The sequence below is a fragment of the Mobula hypostoma genome, chromosome 19 (genome assembly GCF_963921235.1).
Source record: "Mobula hypostoma chromosome 19, sMobHyp1.1, whole genome shotgun sequence".
NCBI lineage: Eukaryota > Metazoa > Chordata > Chondrichthyes > Myliobatiformes > Myliobatidae > Mobula > Mobula hypostoma.
In genome coordinates this window covers 52,488,772-52,511,470 of record NC_086115.1, presented here as the reverse complement: position 1 = coordinate 52,511,470, position 22,699 = coordinate 52,488,772, and the positions used below count along the sequence as shown (strand labels likewise).

Genomic DNA, 22,699 nt, shown 5'->3' with positions numbered 1-22,699 from the left:
CATTGCAGGTAGAGGCTGGAATGGTGGAAAAGGATCGGAGAAACACTGTCCTTTCTCCGCTGGGTGGGGAGGGTAAGAGCAGAGGCACAGGAAGTAGATCAGGGAAGCAGTCAACATCTGTGAGCTGTGAAAGAGGAAAGCCAAGTTTAAAAGGAAAACATCTCAGAGGCACCCGAGTTGGAAAATCACTTTGGATAACAAGCCATGACAGAGACAGGAAATGGAAGGAGTTGCACAATAGCACTTCTGATAGTGTATTTACCTCAGAGTTCCGGCAAACTGGGCCTGGGTCCTGACATGTCTGTGTGGAAAATGCACTTTTCCCGAGGATACATAGGTGCTCAAGTTTCTTTAAAATGTGCTTGTTGTCAGGTTAAATGGCTATTATAAATTGTCCCTGACATGGGTGGATGATAGGAAAATCAATGAGGTATAAACAGTTACGTGTGCGAGAGGGGATAGGTGCAAGGGAACAAATCGGGCAATGTGATTGCTATTGGAACTGGTGGGCTTAATGACATCTTTCCATGTCACAAAGAAATATCTAATGGAGTCTCTGAAGGAAGCAAGGTGGGATTAAATTTCGTCGAGTTCTGTAGGCTTGTGATGGCCGTTTATGCTAACCCATCCCAAGATGGAAGGAATCAGATGGGCCAGATTAAAATCCTTAAAACTGACGATTGGGGGGGAAAAAAAAACACAAGAGTTCAGGATGTTAACACAAGGGCAATGGAGCTAAAACCTTTGTGCCAACGAGTTGACAGTTGCAAATTCAGCATTGTGAAAATTTGATTTGGAAATGTGAAATTTGGGGGAAGCAGCAGCAGATTACCCAGAATTGATAATGTGCTCTCTTATCATCCTACTAAGTCACTTGCACAGTGTAAGCACATTCATTCTGTTATTTTCCTCCCATTGGAAATAATACCAGGTGGATTAAACAGGTTCAATAGAAGATTTTGCCCGTTTGCCCCCTCAAGTGAATGCAAAAGATTGCATGACATTATTTGTGGTTGCAAGTGGAATTCTCCTGTTCCTTTGGCTGATGTGCATACTTAAGTCTGTATGATTTTATTAATTAAAAAACTGTTAGCCCACAATTTCTCCTTGCGCCTGCCTCATCATATGCCATCTAGATTCTCTTTTTTCCTTGCATTAAAACACAAAACAAAAATAGAAGGAAATAAGGTTTTTACGTTCAGGACTTGGGAATTCCCTAAATATTTAGAGTTTAAACAGGGTAATATATTTAAATTGTATGACTTGTTTTATATTAGGAACGAAGTAGGTACCCGAGAAGTAGAAAACAAGAAAGTCAGCAGGTGATGTACATCTGAAGCAACACACATAAAATGCTGGAGGAACTCAGCAGGTCAGGCAGCAAAAGAGAAAACATTTGATGTTTCAGCCTCAGAATCAGGGCTGGGAAGGACTGGGGAAGATGCCGGAATAAAAAGATGCAGGTAGGGGAAGGAGGCTAGCTGGAAGGTGATAGGTCAAATCAGGTGGGTACAAAAGGTCAAGGGCTAGAGGAGGAACTTGATAGGAGTGGAGAGTGGACCGTAGGAGGGAAAATGAGGGAAGTGATAAGCAGGTGAAAAGAGTGGTCAGAGTGGGGAATAGAGGAAAGGTGGGGTGAATTTTGTTTATTGGAAAGAGAAATCTATATTCGTGCTATCATGTTGGAAGCTACCCAGACAGAATATAATGTGCTGCTCCTCCACTCTGAGGGTGCCTCTTCATGGCACAAGAGGAAGATGTGGATCAACATGTCAGAATAGGAATAAGAATCAAAAATGAAAATACTTGGCCACCTGGAAGTCCTGCTTGTGGTGGGTGGAACTGATGTGTTCGATGAAGCAGTTCCCCAGTTTATGAAAGGTCTCACGGATGTAAAGGAGGCCACATCAGGAGCACCGGATACAGTAGACAACCCCACCAGATTTGCAGGTGAAGCGGCCAAGAGTTCTATTTTAACTTCATCAGTCCACCGGACTTGTTTCCAAAATGCCTCAGGCTTGTTTAGATGTTCCTTTGAACTTTTTGAATAGAACTTTTTGGCCGCAATGAGCAAAGGTATGTTTGGAGAAAAAAGGGTGCAGAATTTCATGAAAAGAACCCCTCTCCAACTGTTAAGCACGGGGGTGGATCAATCATGCTTTGGGCTTGTGTTGCAGCCAGTGGCACGGGGAACATTTACTGGTACAGGGAAGAATGAATTCAATTAAGTACCAGCAAATTCTGGAAGCAAACATCACAGAGTCTGTAAAAAAAGCTGAAGATGAAAAGAGGATGGCTTGTACAACAGGATAATGATCCTAAACACACCTCAAAATCCACAATGGACTACCTCAAGAGGTGCAAGCTGAAGGTATTGCCATTGCCCTCTCAGTCCCCCACCCTAAACATCATTGAAAATCTGTGCATAGACCTCAAAAGAGCAGTGCATGCAAAACGGCCCAAGAATCTCACAGAACTAGAAGCCTGCAATTTGCAGGGAAGAATGGGCGAAAATCCCCCAAACAAGAATTGAAAGACTCTTAGCTGGCTACAGAAAGTGTTTACAAGCTGTGATACTTGCCAAAGGGGGTGTTACTAAGTACTGACCATGCAGGGTGCCCAAACTTTTGCTTAGGGCCCCTCTCCTTTTTTGTTATTTTGAAACTGTAAAAGATGGAAATAAAAAAAAGTAATCTTGCTTAAACTATTAAATGTGTCATCTTTAACTTTATGCTTTTTGGAAATCAGGTCATGTTTTACTCGCTTACCCATTCACAGTAACAGAAGTTTTGACCGGGCTGCCTAAACTTTTGCATGCCACAGTATGTAGTTGCTACTTACCTCGTCATGCTAGCTCTCTGCACATTGGGTGTTTGACGGACTTTTTTTTTTAAACAAAACAGGTTTTTTTGGGGTTTCGTTTTATGAGTGCCTGTAAGGAGACAAATCTCAAGATCGTATATTGTATTACATAGTTTGATAATAAATGTGCATTGAACTTTGACTTCTCCTCCTGCAACTGATTTCACATTCTCAGTTCCCCTGATCTCCCCATGGATTTTATCTATGTGTGGCACACAGTTCTCTTCTTATCATCCACCTTGTTAAATGCTTTCATAACTGTGAAAAAATATTTTTTTGCTAGCAAAAAAACAAATCCAGCCTGTTTAAAATTTCCAACAGGGTGACAACCTGTATCACTGTAATTCTAATTAATGTTTTTTTTTCTACCGTGTTGCTACTTTTAGATTTGAGACTGGAATGGTTCACACTATATAAGGTACAATCAAAATTAGTTTTTCTTTTGATGAAAGATCACTGAAATCTCTTTCCATGGATGCCAAATAAGTATTTACAATGTTTTAATTAATGAAGCATATCGGTATAATACAATAACAAATCTACATATAGGATGCGCTGAACCTGTCCGATTGGTGCAGGAACCACAACATCAAGACGACAAAAGAAATGATAATTGACTTTCTGGAAGGCAAGAGGTCCCAAACAAGCCCCACTATTCATAAGTGTTGAGGTAGTGGAAAGGGTCTGCAGTTTCAAGTTTTTGGGGATGAACATCACCAAGGAGCTCTCTTGGTCCATCAACACAATCTTGATCGTAGGTAATGCACAACCATACTACCTGAGATGCTTAAGGGGAGCTAATCTTCCCCATATATTGCTAGCCAACTTTTATTGATGTGCAAGAGAGCATGCTGACATACGGAATGACAATGTGGCATTCTAGCTGCAGTAGGACAGATCACAAAGCACTCCAATGGGTTATTAGCACATTAGTAGGGCTCAACTACCGGACCTGGAGACAATCTACATCTGTCAATGCCTACGGCACACTTATAACATCATTAAAAACCATTCTATCTCCCAGACACCGTCTGTTCAATCTCCTGCAGGAGATACAGAAACATCTTAGCTGAGACAGCAAGACTGAAAACCAGCTTCTTTCCAAGGGCTCTTGTGCTGCTGAATAAATGCTACACCCTGGCTTGCCAATGGCCTTTGAGTGTAATGGACTATCAAAGTCACTTGTTCCATGTAATTTTTTTTGATTAAGCCATACCGCATGCATTGTAAATAAGTTTTGCGTGGACTGGAGAACCACCACAACCCCTTCTTAAGCAATGACAACAAAGTTCTAAACCCTCCTTAATTTGTATTTGTGCTTAGTCATAATTGTTCAAGTTTTGAATCATTATGGTCCCTACACTAATATTTGTAATAACATCCAACACATCTGAAAACATAAAACTCACTGCATAACACAAAATGAAGTAGATTTCCTCACCACCCCAAAGGTGTTACCATAGCTGCCTGTTGCACTGCTGGGGCATAGAACAAAAATATTTTTGGAATAAATAAATTAAGTGATTTAAAATTTAAAAAACTCAAAATTAATTAGTATTTAGCTGGACAAGTTGCTCTTTCAGTGTACAACTGTAAAGACCTCGGGATGCGTCAGTAAAGATAACAACTCATGCTTCAATCTTCATCTCATGATTACACATGGGTAGAAGTTAATCCTGGGGCGGGGTGGGGGGGGAATGATTAAGAAATCAAGACCTAGGGTATCTGCAAAACAAAGTCAAGAGCAAAAAAAAGTGAAAAATAATGAGGAATGAATGAACTCTTCTCAGGCTTCCAGCCAGGTACAGATATCAATTATAATTGACGTTTCTATCACAAACTCTGCCATCTTCATCAGGGATGATGCCAGGGCACATTTAGTCTGGCGGAATTTGTACCCTGTAGTCTGTCCCTCCTGATTGGCCAGTCCTCACCCAATCAGGTTTCCGCTCTCCCACATTGTTCACAGCCGAATTTCATTTCTTACTAAGAGCGAGATCTTTGTCTCTGTTAAAATTCTTTTCCTCTAGTTTTATTTAAATGGCTTCCTTTACCTTGTGACACAGTAGTTTTATGCTGTTGAAGTCGACCCTATGGCCATTGTGAATGCAATGTTCTGCTACTGCTGATTTCTCCGTGTACCCAGATACATCTCCCATGCTCCTTGATGCGGGTTTTCATGATGATAGTTCCTCTATATAGAAGTACGCTGTTGCAAGGGTAAGTTTAAATATAAGGGGATATAATGGGAACTACTATGAACAAGCAGACAGAGTGATCATGGGTTTGCCCTTGTTGCTGGCTATTGCTAATTTCTGCATGGAGGACTTTTGAGGAGAGGGCTCTGAGTTCATCACCCTTACTCACCAAATTCTTCTTCAGATACATCAATGATACCTTCATAGCGTGGAGTCATGGACTCCCGGAATTCCAGCAGCTCCACGACCATCTGAACAGTATACATTCAATTTACGATGGAGATGGAGAAGAATGGTTACCTCCCATTCCTGGACATTCTAATAAGACAGAAACCAGATGGTAGCCTCAGACATGGCATCTGTCGGAAGCCCTTTCACACGGACTTGTACCTCAACAATAACAGCCACCATCATGCCTCCAAATATACAGCAGTTCTTTCTGCTTCAATTGACCACGCAAGACCTATTTTGGACCTGGAGAGTCTCCAAGGAAACAAAATTACGCACGACATTCTTACAGAATGGCTACAAGGTGAAGGAAATCAATTGGGCCCTTAAAAGGGCTGAGGAAAAAGACCTGGAAACCTAACAAGGAGGAACCCATAGCTATCACCTATCTTCTCTATATTTCCACAGTTTCTGCAAGGATCACCAGGATCCTGAAGGAATACTGGATTAATACCATCCACAAACCTGTAAGGAAGTTCAAGTCACAGCTTATGCAGGTCAAAGATGATCTGGGCCTCAGGTTGGCTGGCATTACAGGATTCCCTGTGAATGCAGAGCAGCATATATCACCTAGATGAGATACATGGTGGAAGGACGCATTAAGGAGCACAGGAGGTGTATCCATTTGGGTTACCCAGAGAAATAAGTGGTAGCAGAACAATGCATTCACAATGGCCGTAGGATTGACTTCGATGGCACAAGACTACTGTCCTGCACCAATGGCTTTTGAGACTGCCTAGTAAAGGAAGCCATTGAAATAAAACTAGAGGAAAAGAATTTTTACAAAGATGAAATCTCACTCAACAAAGGAGCTGATTGTGGACTACAGGAGGAATGGAGACAGGCTCACCCTTCTTGACATCAATGGATCTGGGGTAGAGAGTGAACAACTTTAAGTTCTTCTGTATACACATCACAGAGGACCTCACGTCGTCTGTACATACCGGCTGTGTGGTGAAAAGAGCAAAACAGCGCCTCCTTCATCTCACACAGTTGAAGAAGTTTGGCATGAGTCCCCAAATCCGAAGGACTTTCTACAGGGGCATAATTGAGAGCATCCAGATTGGCAGCACTCTGCAGAGAGTGGTGCAAACAGCCCAGCGCATCCGTACGTGTTAACTTCCCACTATTCAGGACATTTACAGAGACAGCTGTGTAAAAAGGGCCCGAAGGATCATTGGGGACCCAAGTCACCCCAACCACAATCTGTTCCAGCTGCTACCATCCGGGAAATGGTACCGCAGCATTAAAGCCAGGGCCCAACGTGCTCCAGGCTAGCTTCTTCCACAAGGCCATCAGACTGATTAATTCATGCTGACAATTGTATTTTCCAAGCTATATTGGCTGCTCTGTTGTACAAACGTTTGAACATACTATTTATTACAAATTACTATAAATTGCACATTCAGACAGAGACATAACAAAGATTTTTCCTCCTCATGTACATGAATGATTAAAGAAATAAAGTCAGTTCAATTCTAGTAAGAGCTAGAATTTGATTACAAACGAAGTGGGAGAGCAGAAACCTAATTGGATGAGGACTAACCAATCAGAAGGGACGCACTATGGGGGGGTATAAATACTACCGGACTAGACATACCCAGGCATCATCCCTGATGAAGATGGCGGAGTTTGTCTTTGAAATGTCGGTTAGAATCGATACCTGTACCCGGTTGGAAGCCCGAGAAGTGTTTATTCATCATATACGCTGGGAAAGCACGAGATCCTAATGAGGAATATTTAATTACACGAAGACTATCTTTATAGGATCCAAGGTTTGAATTTTTCCATGTTTTATAAGTATAAACTGATTCCAAAATAGGACTTTAATGTTATTAATTTACTGTAATCATCTTTAGTGACACCCAAGAAACAGTTCTAAATTCTTTACAATTTAAATTTAGGCAGAACAGCATTAGAAACACAGCAATTTGGCAACTACAAGCTGGATAGTGCACATTTGCTAGAAAGATTCAGTGCATGTTACTTCGGAATCATACTCAGAACAGCATGAATGTGGACCACCCTGTTATTGCCATCTTGTTTTAAATGAGCGCCTTCAACTCATTCCACACCATATGCCAACAACTTTAGGGGAAAATAGGTTGGAGGAAATGCAAGTTCCTTTCACAGTCTTTTATCTTTTTATCTATTTGCAAATATTATTTTTCCCACTGCACGTGATAGCTTCCAGTTTCAAGTTTTAAAATTGGCTCAGGACAGAAAGAATAGACCAAGCAATGGAATTAAAACACTGGTGGCTTGGAAAACGCAAGAAAATTTCACTAGTATGTATTTTTAGATTTTAAAATATAAACCAATTTGAGTAATAGTTTTATACAGGATAAAGCTTCTTTCTTTCAAAAAAAATTCTGATCAATTTAAATGCTTTATTAATACAAATAACATTAAATTTGCTTATGCTGGCCTCTGGCAAAATGACAAGCAAAGTCATATTGGTTTTTACATTTGCATCCACATATGTTACATTGAAATGGGTTCTCATAACCATGGCATCCCATATGAATGGTATAAAGGATATTGTCTGCAAAATACATGTCACAGTGTTGGCAATGATGTAAAAGCTGGGGATCCTGCACTTGAATTGGAGGAGTAGGAGTGCTACGTTGGCTGTTCGTCATGCAAGGTGAGCTCATGTGAGCACTGCGTTCACTACTTGGACCTGCTACAGGACTTAAGTTCCTCTGATTATGCACTGGATGTCTATCAGGACTAGCATTGGATGAGCTTTGTGCCACACTAGAAACCACGGTGGTAACTGTTGGTGCTATAGAATGTTGTACCACATATGGTTTTTCATCCCTGCAGGATGCCACATCTGAAGATACTGGAGCTTGGTCGTCATGTGCAAGGCTGGAAAGCTGGCCAGCTAAGGCAGATAGCTGGTTTAATGGATTATCAACCATGTCCTGTACGTCCCTTGAGATTCCACTAGTCTGTGCCTTTCCCAGACCTTCATAAGATTCAGCTGATATGTTATGAGAAAATTCATCAAGGTAATCTGTCTTCTGCACCAGCATTGGTGGAGGGCTGAAATTAATCATCGGTCTTCTTCCATAACTCAGGGTGTAGCCAGACTTTTTCTGCAAGATTCCCATCATTCTTTTATTGGTTAATGACGTCCTCCGTCCTTTTAGCGGGAGAAGTTTATGTCTACGTCTACGATGGTGAGACAGGTTACTTTGATCACTGCAACGGAATGAGCAAAGCTCACATTTGTATGGTTTTTCACCTCTATGTGAGCGCATGTGTGCTTCAAGGTGACGCTCATAAGCTGAAGCAAATGGGCATAAATGACATCTGTGGGGCTTCTCACCTGTATTGGAAAGAACAAAAGAACACTATAAATTAAGAGTCAAACTCAGTCATTTGAACATTTAAGCCTGCTCCTCTGTAATAAGCCCAACTGTTTGGTTTCAGCACATTCTTACTACACCGTATTGTAATTCAAAAAAAATCTTAACTTATCGTTGTTGGAAACCACTTTTTAAAAAAATAATACTTTTTATAAGATTTGTACTTTTTAAACAAACTTATGTATTTTTCACACTGGCAGAAAGCGGTATGGCAGCTAAACTAACGGTTTATCACCTTTTTCATTGGCTAAGTATTAGCACTTTGAACCACGTTTTAATTTGGCATCCTATTAACTTGTTGAATTCTAAGGAATTTCCTGATCTTATCTATAGAAGTGATAGGTTTTTAGAAGCACCATCTTTATTCTTTTGTTTTAGCATTAATTCCCCTCTTAGCATCTTTTCTCAGCTCTTTGATTAGTTTGCTTAGTATTTATATGTTTGTTTTACTCTAAAATAACTTGAAATCTTGGAATTAAGACTGCTCATCATTCCTGATCCCTGGAACAACCCTAAGGATTAGAAAATAAACAGATCTAATATTATATTCAACAAATGGCCACTATTCTGAGAGAGTTCCAAAGATTCACTGCCCTTTGACAGTAGATGTCTTGTCTCATTCTTGACTACACTCAAAGATGATGACACCTAGTTCTAGATTATCTGGTTAAAAAAAAATCACTATGCCAGATTTTTTTTATTGAGGGGATTGCCAGCTGCTAACCTGAGCCATACTGTTTCTTTCATCTTCGCCCAAGTGTGAAGTTCTACTGGGAGTGTGGGTGTACTTCCAGCATGTTGGCATAGCAGAGCACAGCACTGAGTTGTCTCAGGGAAGGCAATCTCACACAATCTCCGAACACTGACAGCTTCACCCTTGCTCAATAGTTGTCAAAATGGACTGATTAAATGCTATTGAATGTTTTTGATGTTCAAGCATTTTAAAAACTGGCACATCCGTCAGGCTTGTGGAAGGTCACACTACACCAAGGAATTAATCAGCAGGGGGCAGCAGCAGCTGGCAGCAGGTCAGGAGATACTGCCACAAGCTTAGGCCCACACAAGAATTTGAATGGTGAAACATGCTCAATTCCAGCATTAATGCAAGCATTCATCAAAAGCTCCAGATGTTGCTCTCAATTAAGACTTAATTGTTCCACTAAGATTGCTCTGCTTTTAAATTTCCAGAAAAGGCGAAGCCAGTTTGCTCCATCACTTCAGTAAGTAGTCTAACTGAACTTGTGTTACACTACTTCCAAGGCAAAAATATTTTCAAGATTAGGAAATGAGCTGAACCCAATATAATACAAGACAACCTCTTTTACTACTTTCCTTGTATAGTAAAAAATAACATGCCATTTACTATCCCAAACACAAACTCTTATCTGTATACTGGCTTTGGTTCAAGAACAAAGATACTTTGATTCCTCTGAATAACATAAATTTGCAATTTTGCCGTTTTAAATTTACCACCTGAAATAACTTATCACATGCTGAAATATTTTCGCATGCTGCTGCAACAGCCACATTCCTGTCTACGGTTGTTTGATATATTGTATCCCTCCCATAACTTGTGCCAATCTCGCTTTGTATCAGCAGCAAACCTGGATGCATAACCCTCCTCCAGCATTCAGCTAGGTAATAAGTCACCCATGGACCAAGCACCAATTCTTGTGGTACCAAGTTAAAGGCAATTAATGTGGATAAATGTGAAGTTATCCACTTTGGTGGCAAAAATAGGAAAACAGATTATTATCTGAATGGTGGCCAATTAGGAAAAGGGGAGGTGCAACAAGACCTGGGTGTCATTATACACCAGTCATTGAAAGTGGGCATGCAGGTACAGCAGGCGGTGAAAAAGGCGAATGGTATGCTGGCATTTATAGCGAGAGGATTCGAGTACAGGAGCAGGGACGTACTACTGCAGTTGTACAAGGCCTTGGTGAGACCACACCTGGAGTATTGTGTGCAGTTTTGGTCCCCTAATCTGAGGAAAGACATCCTTGCCATAGAGGGAGTACAAAGAAGGTTCACCAGATTGATTCCTGGGATGGCGGGACTTTCATATGAAGAAAGACTGGATGAATTGGGCTTGTACTCGTTGGAATTTAGAAGATTGAGGGGGGATCTGATTCAAACATATAAGATCCTAAAGGGATTGGACAGGCTAGATGCAGGAAGATTGTTCCCGATGTTGGGGAAGTCCAGAGCGAGGGGTCACAGTTTGAGGATACAGGGGAAGCCTTTTAGGACCGAGATTAGGAAAAACTTCTTCACACAGAGAGTGGTGAATCTGTGGAATTCTCTGCCACAGGAAACTGTTGAGGCCAGTTCATTGGCTATATTTAAGAGGGAGTTAGATATGGCCCTTGTGGCTACGGGGGTCAGGGGGTATGGAGGGAAGGCTGGGGTGGGGTTCTGAGTTGGATGATCAGCCATGATCATAATAAATGGCGGTGCAGGCTCGAAGGGCCGAATGGCCTACTCCTGCACCTATTTTCTATGTTTCTATTTACAGCAGGTCTTTTTCATGCCCATTAAACAATCCTCAATATTTCAGCTAATCCACATGCCATGAAGAATCAAAGACCTCAAACATCAGCTATTCCTGTACAGATGTAACCTGACCCAAGTATTACCAACACTTTACATTTTGGCTTCCTTGCATCTGCAGTTATATTTTTCTTCTAATAGTTTATTAGCCATCTCACAAGAATTTGTCTGATCGGCTCAAACATTACAATAGCCGTTGTCATTTAACATGTATAAACAAATTTACTGTGCAGTCTATTACCCGTGTGCATTCTGGTGTGCTCCATAAGTCGTGCTATCCCTTTGCTTGCATAGTTACAATACTGACACTTCAATTTTCCATCAGCCGTTCTTTCCGGCCCTTCTCCCATCATCCCAGAGCCATCATCGAGGGAAACCTCAACAGAAGCATGATGGACTCCATTTTGATGATTTTCTGTTCCAGCTGCCAATGAAAATACAAATAATTTATAAAGTTGTTACATAAAAATACAAACTTTAAGAAACTAATTGTTGCATTCTGTTCATTTGGGCTATGGAAGCATTTATGTTCACTTTTCTTGCTGTGGGCATGCGCACAAGGGAGGTTATGGGAATGTTGGGAAGAAAATAGCAGCCTAGTGTACTAAACGTAAATGGAGAATGTAAGGTTGTAAAAACTAAAGACAATTTTGTTTTGGATGTTTGAAAGTTATCACTAATCACCGTATTGCTCAACTATAGCTTGACCTTCCAACATTTGCAGAAGTTACAGCCTTGTCTTTTGCCGATCCACCAAAATCAACTGGGCGTGCGTTTCAGTGCAATTCAAGCTGAAATGCCAAGGTTCTGTGCAAGTGTGTTGGATCAAGGCCTCATCCTTGAATTAGCTGAATGCTGCTTGGCAAAGTCATGTCCCAGTCTTTAATAGTGGTTAATGACTAAAATCTTTCGAATGTTAGTAATGTCCAAAAAATTTTCAAAAAAGTAAGTAAAATTTGAATCACTTAAAAATAATTCCCTGTTTTAATGTCAAGTCTAAACTGGTGCAGGTTTTGTGGCAGATTACCCAATGCTAACAACTAAAGAACTGCAGCAAGTTCACAACACTATACTGTAATGGCTTTTGTGCAAAGTTCAATGTACATATGCTGTCTGGCATCACCAGCAATACCTAGATAGCAAGTTCTGGACTACAGCATTCATGTGGAAGTCCTGAGCTTCTTCCCAAAAATGAGCAAGGTAAATGCGAGCAGCTTAGTGTGAAATTGTTGGCATTCCCCGAGTTCTCACCCAATGAACATGAATCCCTGATAGATAGTTGTGGCCAAGTGGTTAAGGCATTGGACTAGCGACCTGAAGGTCGTGAGTTCGAGCCCCAGCCGAGGGAACGTGTTGTGTCCTCGAGCAAGGCACTTAATCACACATTGCTCTGTGACGACACTGGTGCCAAGCTGTATGGGTCCTAATGCCCTTCCCTTGGACAACATTGGTGTCGTGGAGAGGGGAGACTTGCAGCATGGGCTACTGCTGGTCTTCCATACAACCTCGCCCAGGCCTGCGCCCTGGAGAGTGAAGACTTTCCAGGCGCAGATCCATGGTCTCACAAGACTAACGGATGCCTTTACATGTGAGATACATGCATTCAAAATATATAAAAATAAGATAAGCTGGAATTAATTGCAGAAAGTTAATTTTTGATTTGGCAAAATCTTGACAGATATATAATGCACATGACAAATCAATCTGAAACTCACTTAGTATAAAATGGTGAGCAGAAATATAAAACAAACATAACTCCAGTAACTCTCTTAATCTAGGTGGAGAGGGTCAGCAACTTTAAATTCCTCTTATTTTGGACATCCTGTCCTGGGCCCAACATGTAAGTGCAATTACAAAGGAAGTATTAGCAGCACCTCTACTTCCTTAGAGATTTGGTGTGACATCTTAAACTTCCACAAACCTCTATAGATGTGTAGTGGAGAGTATATTGACTGGTTGCATCACAGCCTGGTATGGAAACACCAATGTCTTTGAATGAAATATCTTACAAAAAGTAGTGGATGTGACCCGGTCAATTATAGGTAAAGTCCTCCCCACCATTGAGCACATCTACGTGAAACCCTGTCTCAGGAAAGCAGCATCCATCATCAGGGTCCGCCACCACCCAGGCCATGCTCTCTTCTCACTACTGCCATCAGGAAGGTGGTACAGGAGCCACAGGATTCTCACCACCGGGTTTTGAAACCATTACTACCCCTCAACCATCAGGCTCTTGAACCAAAGAGGCAACTTCACTCAACCTCACTTGCCCCATCATTGAAATGTTCCCACAACCAATAGACTCATCAAGAACTCTTCATCTCATGTTCTAGATATTTATTGCCTATTTATAATTATTATATATTTTGTATTTGCACAGTTTGTCGTCTTTTGCACAAAGTTGGTACGGTCTTTCATTGATTCTCTATAGAGTTATTGAGTATGCCAGAAAGAAAATGTATCTCGGGATTGTACATGGTACATATATGTACAGTACTTGGATAATAAATTCACTTTGATAAATTCACAGGGCAATATAAAAGCATGAATAAATGTTAGACTATAAGTGGAGTCTTAAAGAAAGACATTGTCAGGATAAGGTAATACGTAAAAATAGAGAAAAGTACAAACTTGGATTTTCATTTCTTGAAAGGTCCCACATTCTTAATAGCCAATAAAGCTGCTGTAGGAAACAGGAGTTGTATAGCACAACAAGGCCTACAAAGAGCTTTGTGATAACTGCTATTGGTCATAGAGTTGTACAGCATAGAAACAGGCCCCCTCAACCCACTGTGTTCATGCCCACTGTCATACCCAGCCTATTATTCATTAAATCCCTAATGGAGTCTGCCAAAATTCTGACCTTAAAGGCAGAGTATGTAAGTTTTGCCTCTGAATATGCTCCGAACAAGCACTACAAAGTAGCCAAGAAAAGACTCTTCAAAGATGTGAGGTAATGGTTCAATGAGGGAATTAAAACTATACAAATAATTACAATTGGACAGGCAAAACTGGAAACAAGCTAGATAGAGAGGGAGAATGGTGGGGATGACTACCAAAAGCTGTTGAAGAGACCAGATGGATAAAGAGAGACACCACATAACGAGAGGGAACTTTACACCATTTTGGACTGCTTTGGGTTTTTTTTAAAATTTACTCATTTGTAGGATTTAGGAGTCACTTCTCAGACTGGTATTTAGTACACATCCAAAACATCCCCTAACTACATGGTTTTACTAGGCCATTTCAAAAGGTAACAATAGTTTGACCACATCATGGGGTTTGAAAGTCACATAGTCCTCATCATGTACTTTTAGGAGATTCATTCCCCTGAAAGATTTAAGGACTCTTGAGTACAGTACATGAAAAAGAAACACCACTGAGATGATAATTATGTGAAATGACCAAAAGTGCATAATTGAGATGTTTCAGAGTGATATTTTCAATAACGTTATATTGAAAATAAATGGTAGGATTAGCATTATAATGCTTAAAGCCTCTTGAACACTAATACAGGTCAACCTTCACTAATCCAACTACCTGTAATCCGGTTCCTTTGATAATCCAGCACCAAGTATGCTTAATGTGATCCTTCTGTAATTCAGCATTTTCACTAATCTGGCACCCCTCAGGTCCCAATGGTGCCAGATTAGTGAAGGTTAGCTATTGCTTAACTTGATCCTTCTGTAATTCGGCAATTTCACTAATCCGGCACTCCTCAGGTCCCAGTGGTGCTGGATTAGTGAAGGTCGACCTGTACCATTTATATATTAGTAAACTAGCCATTTTCTTACCAGGCTGAAGTAATTCCGGTTCCTTTTCATTGCAAACTGAACCAGAAATCATGTTTACATGCTGCGTTTGTTGAGTGAGATACTCTTGAAAATCCTTGACGAAATCTACAGAATCATTTCTCTTTTCTCGCATATTCCTGATTTTGATTGAAGACCTTTAATTCCTAAAGGAAAGTTACCATATTTTCTTTTAGATTTGCACAGTGAACTGCTGTTTACTCACATTATTAAGATTAGAATACATTCAGAAAACTTTGCTTATTAGCTTAAATCCACAGCAAGTTTCTTAAGATTTTATTCTTTTTCTAAGGATCATATGACGCTGCTATAATTGACCCATTCTCACCTGTGACTTATTTCTAGAACTGAAATTACAATTACCATATATTGTTAATGTCCAGAACTTCATTTCTCTTAATGTAAGAAATACTGGAAATTCCCACATCATGCATTTCCACTATATTCTTTTCACATTACAGAATTCCAACATCCAGATTAATCTTTTGCCTTCAGATTAACATTACCTGCTTTTATATGCATTAACACTTCTATATGATGCTTTTGGGAACGGGGGTCCATTATTAAAACCATTTTGGAAGTACTTATTGGAAGTACCCAACAGGTCAAGTGTTGTGCCAATATGAGGCCACCCTCAGGGTGGAGGAGCAACAGCTTATATTCCATCTGGGTAGCCTCCAACCTTATGGCATTAATATTGATTTCTCCTTCCAGAAAAAAATTCCCTCTTCTTCCATTTCCCACTGGCCTCACCTCTTCTCCTCACCTGTCTATCACCTCCCCCGGGTCCCCTCTTCCTTCCCTGTCTCCTATGGTCCACTCTATCAGATTCCTTCTTCTCCAGCCCTTGACCTTTTCCAACCCCTGGCTTCACCCATCCCCTTCCAGCTTGCCTCCTTTCCCTCCACCCATCTTTTTATTCTAGTGTCTTCCCCCTTCCTTCTCAGTCCTGAAGAAGGATCTTGCTACAAAACATCAACTTATTTACTCATTTCCATAGATGTTGCATGACCTGCTGAGTTCCTCCAGTATTTTACATGTGTTGCTTTGGTCAAATATTTTTCCCAAAGCTTCTTAAAAACTAGGTTGACTACTAATTTTGTGATGTGTTGCATTTATATCAGCTATAACAGACGAGACAATACAACTGCATCACTGGAAACACAAAGTTTCGCAAAATAAATTATATAATTTGAGGAAATGTTTTACCTTTTTGCAGCTATTATTAAAGAAAAGATATCCAATAAATTTATAAATGTAATGGAAAGTTGATAAGGCAAGGCAGTGGATGTTGTCTACATAGACTTCAGAAAGGCCTTTGACAAGGTCCTGCATGGGAGGTTGGACAAGAAGGTTCAATCGCTTGGCATTCAGGATGAGGTAGTAAATTACATTAGATATTGGCTTTGCAGAAGCCAGAGAATGGTAGTAGACAGTTGCCTCTCCGACTGGAGGCCTACAACAAATGGCGTGTTGCAGAGATTGGTCAATGATCTAGACAGCAATATAGTAAACTTGATCAGCAAATTTGTGGATGATACCAAAACTGGGGGCATAGTGGACAGCGAGGAAGGCTATCAATACTCGAAGCGGGATTGGGCCAGCTGAAAAATGGGATGAAAGCTGGCAGGTAGAATTTAATGCAGACAAACGCGAGCTGTTGCACTTTGGGTGGACGAACCAATGTAGGACTTACACAGTGAGCAGTAAGGCATCGAGGAGTGCGGTAGAACAGGGGATCTGGGAATACAGGTCCATCATTCCTTGAAAGTAGCATCACAGGTAGGTAGGGTCGTAAATACAGCTTTTGGCACATTGGCCTTCATAAATCAAAAATATTGAGTACAGGAGTTGAGATGTTATGTTGAAGTTGTACAAGATGTTGGTGAGGCCTAATTTGGAGTACTAGTTGCAGTTCTGGTCACCTAGCTACAGGAAAGATGTCAATAAGATTGAAGGAGTGCAGAGAAAATCTACAAGGTTGCCACCATACTTGGGAACCTGATTTATAAGGAAAAGACAAAAAGGTTGGGGCTTTATTCCCTAGAGCATAGGAGAACGAGAGGAGATTCGATAGAGGTATACAAAATTATGAGGAGTATAGATAGGGTAAATGCAAGCAGGCTTTTTCCACTGAGTTTGGGTGAGACTAGAACTCGAGGCCATGGGTTAAAAGTGAAAAGTAAAATGTTTAAGGGGAACACGAGGGGAACTTCTTCAGTCAGACGTGGTGTGAGTGTGGAACGAGCTACCAGCAGAAGTGGTGGATGCAAGTTTGATTTCAACGTTTAAGAGAATTTTGGATAGGTACATGGATGGGATGGGTATGGAAGACTATGATCCGGGTGTAGGGTCATTAGGACCAGTCAGATTAATAGTTTGGCATGGACCAGATGGGCCAAAGGACCCGTTTCTGTTCTGTGGCGCTAAAATATGTAGTGCAGTACTGTGATTTCTTGAGATCTGCCCAAGAATTAATTACATAATTCTCAATTATGAACTAAACTTAAGTCTAAACTCTTTATTTAGGAGTAATTTTGTTTGAGAATACAAAAGGAAATATCTGGATAATGAAATACTGCTCACACTAGTTATCACACTTAGTTGACTGTAAATCCTTTTAGCCGGCAATAAATCCTGGACATTTTCATTTCTTGTGTCTGGGAAAGCATTTCTGAGTTTTTGGGGATAAAGGTTGACTCGTTCTTCAAACATATCATACCTTTCAATGAAACCGCTGATGTTCAAAAACTTAACTTTTTTTGATTTTATTCCCCATAGCAAAAAGAGATATCAACCTCAGACTTTAAATTTAACATTTGATATTATTGTCATTTGCAAAAAAGAAATTCAAGTTCCAAGAGATTAAATTCCACATTCTAGATTGTGCCGATTTTCCATAGATTCTCCGTTCAACAGTTTTTTTAATCCACCTCAATAGTTCTTAATAGCTTCAAAACCTTTGAAGAAAACATTCTTTAAACTTTAGTTCATAATTTTCACTTCAATCAAAATATGAGATACCATATATACACACACACAAAAGATGTAATTGTTATATGGTTATAAATATATAAGAGCCAAATCCCAGGAGCTCATAGAGCAGTGTCAGAGACAGGGTGGAGGGCACAGTCCGAGCCTGTAAAGGTGGGGTGTGGAGGTTTTGCTGGTTGCTCGCTTTGCAGAACCAACTCTCTCCTTGGCATTACCAGGGCTGCAAAGAAAAGAACCATTAGGACTGTCACAGAGGCTGCTGAGCGAGCATCCAGATGGCTCTGGGTCAAGAGGTATGACCCATGGGCCAATGCTGCTGGAATAGAAGCCATGTCCTGATCAACCCCAGATGGGCTGCCAGGATATCACCAGTACATCTTAGGATGTATTCATTCATATTGTCATGAGCATAACACCCATGACCCACACCTCTGTGATACCCCTCTTCTTATTGATATAAACAAGTTAATTACTACTATCTTGTTGCTGGTGAATTTGTGGACAGACTACAACTAAAATTCAGGAAAGATAACAAAATAGTCCATTTAGCTCATTTAACATGACTGTGATTTCCTTTCATTGATCTCTAATTTGCCTAAAATCACAATTTAATTTATTAAATTCCAGAATGTAGAGCTCTTGACAAAATTCACTCTGCAATCCCAACTCAGTCAGGAGCTTCCCTCCACACCTACAGAAAAGTATAGAACAACTGTAGAAGTAAACAAAGAAAATCTGGGTTTAGTTCTCCAGAAGTACATACCTGCAGAGATAAATTTAAAACTCTCGGATCATGAAATTTCAAATAAATATAAATTTAAAAAATCATTAACATTTTCTTGTCATGAAGCAACTATAACAGCCATCTCTAGAACACTGTTTGTGTTCAGTGCTTCATCTTCTCTTGACACAGGGCCAAATTACACTCAAGTTAACAGCATGTAGAATATCTCTCTACCATTTATCAACTCCACATCCATCATTACTTTTGATTCATTTGTCTGACTTTGGATGAACCAGTTCAGTGACTTTTCAAGTACTTGAAGTATTCTTACTGTGGGCTACTATCATCTTTCTTATTCACCCTCGGCCATTGTATAATCCAGATTTGCTCCAACTAAACTCATCAAGGTAATTCTTCTAGAGAGCTCATGAAGATGGTATGTACTAACCTGGATTCAAAATTGGTGATTGGACTGAGAGCAAAGATTGAGAATCTCTGATTCTTGCGCCCCAGTTATTCACTATCTATAAACACAATTAGGCCAAGGGGATCACAAATGCGATATTGTCAAGTCTGCCACAACTATGGGGAACTATAAGCAGGGGGGTTAAAAGAGGATTTATAGAAACCATAAATTGAATGAGTGTTCAAGAACATGGAAAATGCAATGTCATATTGAAAATGTGAAGTTACAAGCTTTGACGCACAAAACAGAAAAACAGTATTATTAAATTGTGACAGTTGAGGTAATGTTCCAAGGGTGTTCACGTACACAAGTCACTGAAAACTTGTACACAGACAGGCAGTTAGTATGTTGGCTTTTACTATGAAAGGATTTAAATACAGGACTAAAGATGCCATCTTGGAGTACTGTGTACAATTTTGGTATCTATACATATTGTAAGATAGCTTTACAATAGAGGAGCAGCAAAATTTACTGTACTGGTTCAAGGGTTGCTAGATTTGCTGACGAGGATAGATCAAGTAGACTAGGACTGTATTTAATATAATTTAGAAGAATGAAAAGAACAACTCATTCAGACTAACAAATTTCATCAGAGTTTGATGGAGCTAATGCTGGGAGAATGATTCTCTTGGCTAAGGAGTTCAGAATCAGGAATCGTGCTTTTAAAATAGAAGGTAGAATTAAAATGAGAAATAACTTCACGCAGGGAGTGGTGAATCTTCTGAATTCTCTGAAAGCTTAATCATTGACATCATTCACAACAAAGATCAATAGATTTATAGATATTAAGAGAACTGAGTATATGGGGATCGTGTTGGAAAATGGAATCCAGGTCAAAGGACAGCCACAAACTACTAACAGGGTTGAAGAGAGAAATGGCCTTTCCTTGCTCCTATTTTTGTTATGTATTCCCGCCCTAGCAAATTGCTTCTAACTTTTTTTTTAATTATCTTAACTTTTCCAGATTCTTCAACCATTGGAAACACAACCATTTTTCCATCCCCTCCATGGAGTCAATCAGCTTGTTTTATAAACACAAGCACAGCCTCACTATTCTTGCTGTCTTTTCAGCCTTTCACTCTGCAAATCCAACTGTGCAGTACACCATTGTTGTGATCTCAGATGCCTTCTCAGGACCATCCTTCCACTTGCAGACATCCCACCTCTCCTGGAAGTTCTGGGAGTCTCCCACATATTGATAGCGGCTCCCTGATGCCCACAAGTTATATACAATATCCCAGAAATTGATTTTTTTTTGAGAGAGACACAGAATCCTGATTGGTCTCTCTTTGTGCTAAGTAGAACTATCAGTTTTCTCTGTGGGCGGGCTTTACAGTTGTCCTCTCTCTCTCTCTTTATAGTCCATCAGTTCAGTTTAGTGTCCTGCAGCGCCATGGCAAAAAAAGAAAATATAAAACATACTTCACCCCAGACTACACTGAAGTGTACCCCTGCCTAATAGGGGTCAAAAATAATGACAGTGTTGCTCACTGCACTGTTTGCAGCAGTGACTTTTCTATTGCCGATGGTGGGTTAAGACTGTAAAAGACATGTTGAGTTGAGTTTAACAGGTATCATTCGTTCATTAGCATAGCTAACATTATTTAAACTAGCTGGCTTGCTGCTAAGGAGCTACGCTATTGATGTCCTACGTGATGAGGCCAAATTCCCTGTACACTTGCTTAAAGTTGTAATAGAATAAAAAAATGACTCCATGATAATAAAATATAATTGTGAATCTTGTGAATCTGATGTTTTGCAATATTAACAAATTAACTGACACAGACTGCTAGGAGGTTGGGACTTCCGGCAAAATGCTCAAATCTGCCAAGCAAGCCACATCACAGTACAAGGAAAGTTTGCAAAAGAAATAGAAAAGCTATTTGCATTAGCATTTAGCTATTAGCATTGAGACTGTCAACAAAATACTCAAAGTATATATTTATATACATGTAAATAGCTTCAATATATGATCAAATAAATTGTTGTGTTCTTTCATAATCAAATGTCCTGTATACATACACCCTTGGAGGTCGACGGGGGTCTGGGGGAATGGTGGTGCTACCTCCCTGAAATGAGTTTTTGTAGGGTGGGATGTCTGCACTTGAGGCTTTTCTTCCTTAACAGTCTATTTCATTCCCATCAATTATATTTATATTATCGACAAACAAAACATCTTTACAGCTGTTACCCAGTCTACTACTTTCAAATTCCCAGCAGCAGGGTTTGTCTTTGCAGCGTTTTCTTTACTACAAATACAGCATTTTATTTTCAAAAGGACAACTCAGGGGTAACATTTTAAAATATATTAACCTCCAGTTTTCTATCAATCTGTAGTGTATTTTCTTTTATAAATTAATATATTTCTGTCCATTTTCATTATTTTAAGATATTTAAATACAGGTAATTAACAGGTTTCTGCTGTTCTGTGTCCTATATTAATCAAATCGTCAGAAGCTTCAATGCATGATAGAACCTGTGGTTACATGTTTTTGTTGCCCATTTTTTGAATGTCTACTCATGTTAGGTAGGTCGTTGTACAGGTTTGGGGTATTTAATATCAAGCCCTGTATGTACAGACGTGGATTTGAATTGCTTCTGTTCGTGTCTCAACCTCTGAGGGACCAAGACAGAAGAACGATTCGGAGACTGCGACGAACACATTAAATAAATACACATAGGGCAATTTTGTTTGCATATTATCTACATGCAAGTCAGTCAAACTGCTCTGCGGTGAGATTTTGGTAAGGGGGATTCCAAAACAACCCGCAATCAGAGAGCTTTGGTTCATAAATGGCTTCTGTGATGTCTCCATGAAACCGGCCTCAACCAACGTCCCGCCCTTCCATCGCCCTCATTGGTCCAACCACCGCAAACACAAAGGTAGGCCCTCCGCCCATTGGCGAACCGACACGTCACTCATATGGCGTTGCGCATCAAGTTGGAGACCAGTGGGCCGCGTTATTTTGAAATGCAGCACGAACAAAAACAATTACAAAAAATATCACGAAGGGTTCAAGGAGAGGAAATTCGGGATCGGGGTCGGATAACCCGTCACCAGTGGCTTCACTCGCCACCAGCTTTCCCTCCCCCAACACCACAGAGGCTTCCAAGTTCTGTTCTCAGCGGCGTCTGTCCGTTTACTTTCAAACCGGGGTCCAGACAAGGGGGACGACTTCTCCCCCCGCCCTTTCCTACCTTTCGCTCTGGCTTAAATTCCACTCGGCAGCGGTTTTAAACATCCAAGCATGTCGTTTCCACGGCGGATGGGGTGGGCGTGTGAGACGGCCGAGAGAGCGGGCGGGCGGGCGCTCGGGGAGGGGGGAACACTGCCGCCAGCACGGGCCGGGGACCATACAACCGTCCCCTGTCTTGTTGTCTTTCTCAACCGCAGAGGGAACAAAAGCCCCGGCGTCGATGTCACAGTTCGGCCCGGGCACAGGCGGCTGAATGGAAGTGACATCAGCGGGGCGGGATGCTGGGCA

At 40.6% G+C, this 22,699-nt stretch overlaps 1 protein-coding gene across 1 annotated transcript; it reads right to left on the bottom strand.

Moving 5' to 3' along the window:
* Positions 1 to 6,748: 6,748 nt before the first annotated feature.
* LOC134359041 (zinc finger protein Pegasus-like) lies at positions 6,749 to 22,659 on the bottom strand. The gene is made up of 4 exons (XM_063071875.1): positions 22,413 to 22,659; positions 15,013 to 15,176; positions 11,460 to 11,642; positions 6,749 to 8,625 (listed from the first exon to the last, which is right to left on the bottom strand). The coding sequence occupies exons 2-4, from the start codon at positions 15,143 to 15,145 to the stop codon at positions 7,697 to 7,699; spliced, it is 1,245 nt and encodes a 414-aa protein (XP_062927945.1). The 5' UTR covers positions 15,146 to 15,176; positions 22,413 to 22,659; the 3' UTR covers positions 6,749 to 7,696.
* Positions 22,660 to 22,699: the final 40 nt, after the last annotated feature.

Coding starts and splice junctions, on each gene's coding strand:
- LOC134359041 (XM_063071875.1), bottom strand. CDS start 15,145: ATGCGAGAAAAGAGAAATGATTCTGTAGATTTCGTCAAGGATTTTCAA. Junction 11,643..15,012: donor ACCGGAATTACTTCAGCCTG/GTAAGAAAATGG, acceptor TTTCATTGGCAG/CTGGAACAGAAAATCATCAA. Junction 8,626..11,459: donor GCACACCAGAATGCACACGG/GTAATAGACTGC, acceptor TTTCCAATACAG/GTGAGAAGCCCCACAGATGT.